Source organism: Mesitornis unicolor, unplaced genomic scaffold (genome assembly GCF_000695765.1).
Source record: "Mesitornis unicolor isolate BGI_N332 unplaced genomic scaffold, ASM69576v1 scaffold52767, whole genome shotgun sequence".
In the NCBI taxonomy this organism is placed as follows: domain Eukaryota; kingdom Metazoa; phylum Chordata; class Aves; order Mesitornithiformes; family Mesitornithidae; genus Mesitornis; species Mesitornis unicolor.
Genome location: NW_010199456.1, coordinates 2,941 through 9,109, shown reverse-complemented (window position 1 = coordinate 9,109; position 6,169 = coordinate 2,941). Strand labels below are relative to the sequence as shown.

General features: G+C 42.9%; 1 protein-coding gene across 1 annotated transcript in view; it reads left to right on the top strand.

Moving 5' to 3' along the window:
• LOC104544538 (phosphatase and actin regulator 3-like) overlaps nucleotides 1-6,169 on the top strand; it is a gene marked incomplete at its 3' end in the record, with an annotated part of 10,396 nt that overhangs the window by 1,703 nt on the left and 2,524 nt on the right. Inside the window, exon 3 of the mRNA XM_010189443.1 lies at nucleotides 3,570-3,752. Coding sequence (XP_010187745.1) covers nucleotides 3,570-3,752 — 183 coding nt within the window. The remainder of the gene's footprint in view (nucleotides 1-3,569; nucleotides 3,753-6,169) is intronic.

Genomic DNA, 6,169 nt, shown 5'->3' with positions numbered 1-6,169 from the left:
AGAAGTCATTGAACGAATGGTGACAGTGTCAGAAACGTGCACAAAGGACGGTGGCTCTGCATACCCCTGCCCCAAAGCCCTGACAGATGCTCAAGGGAGACCGAGATCTGGGTGACAATTCTGCGAGACCAAGTGAGCTCCCAATGTTATGGACAACATCCCAAATGTCATTTCTACCTAAACAGACTTGTAAAAAGAATAAATATTTAAAAATCCATCTTTACTTTGAAAACTTTATAGTAGAAAGCGCTGTCATGAAGAAAGATTTGCCTTTCGAGTTTGACCAATCAGATAGAAATTATGTTCTTTGAAACTATTAGTTGAGTTTCTTTGTCTAGAATAAATGCCATCCCAATAAATAGCCTATGGGACAATACTCAGTGATGCTATGGTGGAGTGTAACTGAGCAACTGAAGAGTCAGAAAAAGCATTTCCAACAGGTTTTCTTTTCTTTGCAGTAAAGTTGTTTTCTTATTATTTTATTGGATATATTTTAATATGTATTTTATGTTCAAGTTAAAAAAAAATCAAACCATCAGTTTATTCTAAAATAAGCTCATTTTTAATTCTTTCCATTGAACTCTTTGTGCCTCTCATAATTCTAGATAATCAGTTGTGCTGTTAGCACTATGGGATAGAAAATTACATCCTATCTCTGCTAGGAGTATGGGAGTTCCCCATAAGCCATTAATCTGAAGATGTGTATCTAGAGCTTTGCAAAAGCACAGTAAAACTTCTGTAGAGCACATTTTAAAGTATTCTTTAAAGATAATAATAATAAGCATTCAATAAACCCATTGAATGCATAAAGAGCAGGCTGGGAGGAAAACAGATGATGTTAAGTTGCCAGATAATTTTAACAAAATTAAAATAGTTAAATAAACACATATAGTCCAGTGAGAAGTGATGACAAGCTGTGCATTCAGAAAGGCAGCTGCCAACAGACAGCTTACCTGTCTGCAATGGAGTTACATAGGGCTCCCATAAAGATCAAACAACTTTTCAGTCCCACCCTGCTGCTCAGAAAGGAAAGAGTTGCTAACAGTCAGTTGAAGGACATTGCAGCCACCTGCAAGTTATTTTTCTTTACAGTGCTGTGAATCTCCAGGGTTATTATAGTATATTATTAGGAGAAGCAGCTTATTAACTGGAATCAAAAATTGACCCAAATAATTCTCAGTAAATGATTAGTGCCCTACTTGGACTGAGCTGACGTGGCAGCAGTTTCAAGGCTAAGTCCTCATTTATGCAGTAAGTTGCAATTGTCAAAGCAGCCATACTATGCTAAAAGACTACAGTAAACCCTCAAATCCCTCTATTTCATCAAGTTCTACTCCACTTCCAGACACCTGATTCCTGCTCACTTTCATAAACAGCCCGAACTGGAATGAAGCAATCGTCCCAGAAATCTCCAGATCTGCTTCATGCATTTACAATAGCTGTGCCACGCTCTGGCTTTGTAGCACAAGGGCTGTCGAGCAGCATTTTAAACTGGACAGTTTGGCTCAGAGCAAACCACAAAGCCAAGGCAGAATCTGCATCAATCTGTGAGCAGCCCAGGGTGAAACTGCACCGTCCTTGCTTGGGTGATGAGTCATCCTCACAGGTTATGTCACCCTTTCTCCTCACACAACCCCAGCACCCAGCTGCCCAGACACACTGCGCAGATGAAGTCACGCAGCCTGGGCCCCATCTCTCCTCTCCTCTCCAGCTCTGCTCCCACAGGTCAAATACAGCTTTACTCTGGGGAAACAACCTGCACTCTGTAAGAGGTTACAGGGTTCAGGGCCTGGCATGCAGCGGGATTCATTCCCTGCTAAATTACAGCCCTACTCCTGATCACTTTGCAATACTCCAGATACACTGCTGCTTTCCTTACCAGTGGATCTAACATCTGTGCTTTCTCCTCTTCCCCGACTACCTCTAAAATATGGAGTTGGCACCCACTGCCAATCAAAGCAGCACACCCACTTTGATCTAAGCATGAGCTGATCGTTTCTGACCAGGAGCATCACTGTTGTGAGTCTCAGACACTTCTCAACAGGGCTGTCTTCTGCTTGTCATTACTTCGTTAGTCACTGCACTTTCCATTGCCCGGGATCTGAAGGAACTCGTATCTCTGACTGCAGTTTCACTGGGGCACAGCTCTCAGCAGTTTGCCTTTCTGAAGGATGTGAGAAACGTGCAAAGCAGAGTTACCTTGAAAACACTTAGTGAGCTTCCCCCGATATTTCTGCCCATTGTGAGCACAAAACTGATCAGATGTAGCTGTACTTAGAGCAGTGAGAGAAAAGGGCTGCCTGTCAAAGAATGCAGGCAGCTGTTAATACACCGATGATTATGTATAGGCTGCCTTCCCAATGAGCTGAAATGTAGGCAATGAACTTTTTCCCCTCCCCTTCCCTGTATCATAGCAACTGTGCTACTGCAGGGGCTATTTTAAGAACGGTAACTTTTCACCAAACGTGATTATGAGGCAGACTGAGTGAGCTCAGCATGCAAAAATACTGCATCCCATCTGCAGCATCTCTGGGCCAAAATCTGATACCCTCACCCAAAAGGGATTACTCTGCAGGTTGTTCAAATAGTATTAAACAGGAGTAGCTGTGAATGCTAGCATTTTAAATCTATGTTCAAGAAACGTGTCATCATTGCAAGAAAACATAGCCCTGTCAGGAGCTTCCAGAAAGGAGTGTCTAGGGCTGAGAAATACAAGGAGCAGGCAGCAGACATGTCCATCAGCACAGAGCACTGGCTAGAACAAGAGGGGATTGCTTTGGTTTGCAGCAGTCATGTAGGTCTTGGAAATTCTAAGAGAGTCATGAAGTAAAAGCATAGTTTGTATTCTGAGGACTCTTGCCTGAATAGAAGAATACTAGAAAAGCTTCAGTCATCAAGATGCATACAGCTGCAGGGATCACTGGCACAAAAATCTTTCGGAGTAAGCAAAGGGAGCAGTTTCTAGGTCTGCATAAAGAGGGATTTGAATTTCTGATCAGCTCAATCACACAAGACACGCTTTTCAAAGCTGAGTAACTAAAACTATGCTCAAAACCTACAGCTTGGTAGGGAATATTAGCAGCCCTGTCTTTGGTAAGGCTGGGGCTGCAGGATGGCAGCGTGTCGTGCCCGGAGCCTGGCACAGCTCAGGCACATCAGACCAACCTGTGCATGCGCTGCAGCACGAGCTCTGCTTGTGCGAGGAACTGCCTTCTCCCAGAGGCCTCTTCATTTCCCATGCTGGTGCTCATCTCCCATAGCAGGTGCTTACAGAGTACAGTGGCCTTCCTGTCCATGCACAATGGCCATTTGCCGAGGCTGCTGGATGTTCACAGAAAAAGGTGCCCTGTTGAGAAAACTGGGTGGATATTAGTATCCAGATGGGCTGGTCTCCACAAGTTTTGCATTACGGATGCTCAGCACTGTTAGAAATTAGGTGCTGCTCTAAGACAAATCTCAGTCTCTTGAGCACTAGCAGCTTTGAGATGCATTCTTTTCAAGAGGATAGAAGGGAGTTTCAGCTTTCACTGCTCATGGTTTAGTTAAGCTTAAATGATTTGGTGTTTTAGATACTGAAGGCAAAGTCTGCACTGGTGACGATGCCACGAAAGCAATGAAGAGTGACCCTCCAGCTCCTGCGTGCCAGGCACTTGCCTCAGAAGAGGTGCAGCAAGAGAGTGCGACAGCAGCCATGACAACTGTGATCTCGCTTGGTGAGGAGCTGCATTTGGATGAGCTGAAAGAAGATGCAGGTATTGGATAGAAAATGTTTTCCAAAAACTATAAAATGTTAAAAAATATTTCTGCTGAGCTGCTTTATGAGTCAAATGTGTGAGTGCGTTAAAGGGTCAGAGCACCTTGTTCAGCTCAGCCCATACTAGGTTAGTAATCAGTATGTAAAAACAGTGATTTTTGAGACTGCTACCAAATTGGGGACCATACAAAGCTTGGCGTAATGGGATTAGTTGGATTATGAGACGATCCAGTCTTGGCATGGTGCCCCTTTGGTATTAGCAGTGACTGCTGTGAAGATGAATCTAGCTTCTCTTAAAAATATTTCTTAACCTTCTGTGCCAAGCCTGAAATTGCTTGTCCTGGCTCAGGAGAACAATGTCAACACACAGCCCCACCCATCATCACCCTGTCTACAACGTGCTGCAAATACAAGTGAAGTTCAATACCAGGAGCACAGATAAACTAACCCAGGCTCCTTTCACGCAGCTGCTCTCTGGCAGAGCTCATCCATGACAGCAGCTCCTTGGTCACAGAGCAGCCAGGCACAACCCAGCAGCTGCAGGGCTCCCATTCACTTCCCGACAACCAAGAAATGCAAAGCTACAGAGATAATGTTTTATCCTAATTTGTGAAGAATACTGTGTAGTGATTACAGATCTTCCTGCCCATTTCCTCTGGTCAATCTCTACACCTCCTCCATCTGCCCCGGTTGCCTTTTGTTCTCCATCCCACCCTCCCATGCCCTGCTTTCTCATGCGTCCCAGCCCCCAGCCACTTCCAGCAAGCCCACCCCTCCCTGGTAGTTTGCTGAGCAATGGTCCCTCCTTACGCTTTCACCCTGCTTCAGCAGCTCAGAGTGGAAACCATTCTCTGAAGGTTTTTCCATTTCTTTGCTTTATCCTTTCCCACTTCCTTTTCCTCTGGTTATTTCCATTCCCATGACTCATGCAAGTTTGCTCCCTTTTATATACTTTTATATAATATTGCTTTTCTGGTCCATTTCTAGCTCCATTCCACTCTTAATTGCTTTGACAACAGAAACCCTTCTGTCTCCCAAAAAGTAGCTCTTGTCATGTTTGCTCATCACAGGGATTTTTTTGTAAGCTTAACAACACCTTTCCATCACCCATCACCTTCATTTCAACTACATGTGCTATTTCATCAGGAAATATCCCAACGCACTGTATGTGGGCTACTGAAGATTTATCCTCTCTCTTTTTTGTCTCTTAAAATAGAGACAAAATAGAGAATTTGACACAGACATCTTCTATTAATACATGCCCTTAATGCTGTTTTTCTTTCTCTTCAACCTCTGTCCTTTATGGCTGTGTTTGCTTTTATATCACCCTAAAAATTAATTGAGGCAAAACCCATTCATCTCCCTGTTCTTAGAACAACCAGATCACGATGTTGACCAGAATCATTCAGGCACTGCTATTATTAACAATAATACTCTTTTCTAGAGCTTTTCATTCCATATCACTAAGGAAATTTCTCTCTGAACTTCTAATTCTTATCATTGGGACAGGCTATACTGGAAAGATGGCACTAATAATGTATCATGTATTAAGCCTCATGGCTCTGCAAAACCTAGTACTATGACTTAAAGTTTACCTTACACTGAGTTCAAAATTGTGTATTGACACTTTCAAAGTCATCCCAATTTCTTATGTCTCTTTTTCTAATTCTATTTCCTTTTATTGTCTCCCTGGCACAGCCTTTCCTCTCTTCTGTATTTCTTTTCCTCCATTTTTTGAGGTGCCATTTTCTCCAGGTTCCGAAAAATAACAGTGCAATTACCTTCTCCTGTCTCCTTGGTCAGCAAGACTCCACTCATATTTGTTGAAAGTCTTCCTACCTCCTTCATTGGTGGCCTCTGGCTTTTAAAATTATTGTTCTCAATCTAGTATTTCCATAATAATTTAGCCCTGTCTGTGCATTCTAGCATTCCTGTCTCTAGTAAGTCCACCTTAAGGAATTCACTGGGTAGGAAAGCTCTTCAAAATTGTCAGTGTGTATTGGTAAGTTTAGTGTAATGTTGAATTTATTACAACATTTGTCCTTGAGCTCAATTCACGCCCAGAACAGTAGGTGTCTTTCCAGAAATTCATATGAATATTTTACCAGCTAGAAACAAAATGAATATATTTGCTTTATACCAAATATGTCATATTTCGCCCTGAAGATGTGGAGTGAAGGCCAGGGCAGGGAAGAGGAAGGAACAAAAGGAAGTATTTGTAGACTTCATGTTTGGTTAACACACAGAACAAGAACATCCTAAGCAGAAAGAGGGCACTTTTTCTCACTTAACCTAGCCAATGGACTTGGGGGCAGTCCCAAGGGGAGGATTTCTACCTAGCAGTGAGATGGCATTTTGACAAGTGGCACTCCATGAATAATTAGCTACTCTGGCATAGTCTAGTGCCCAGCACTT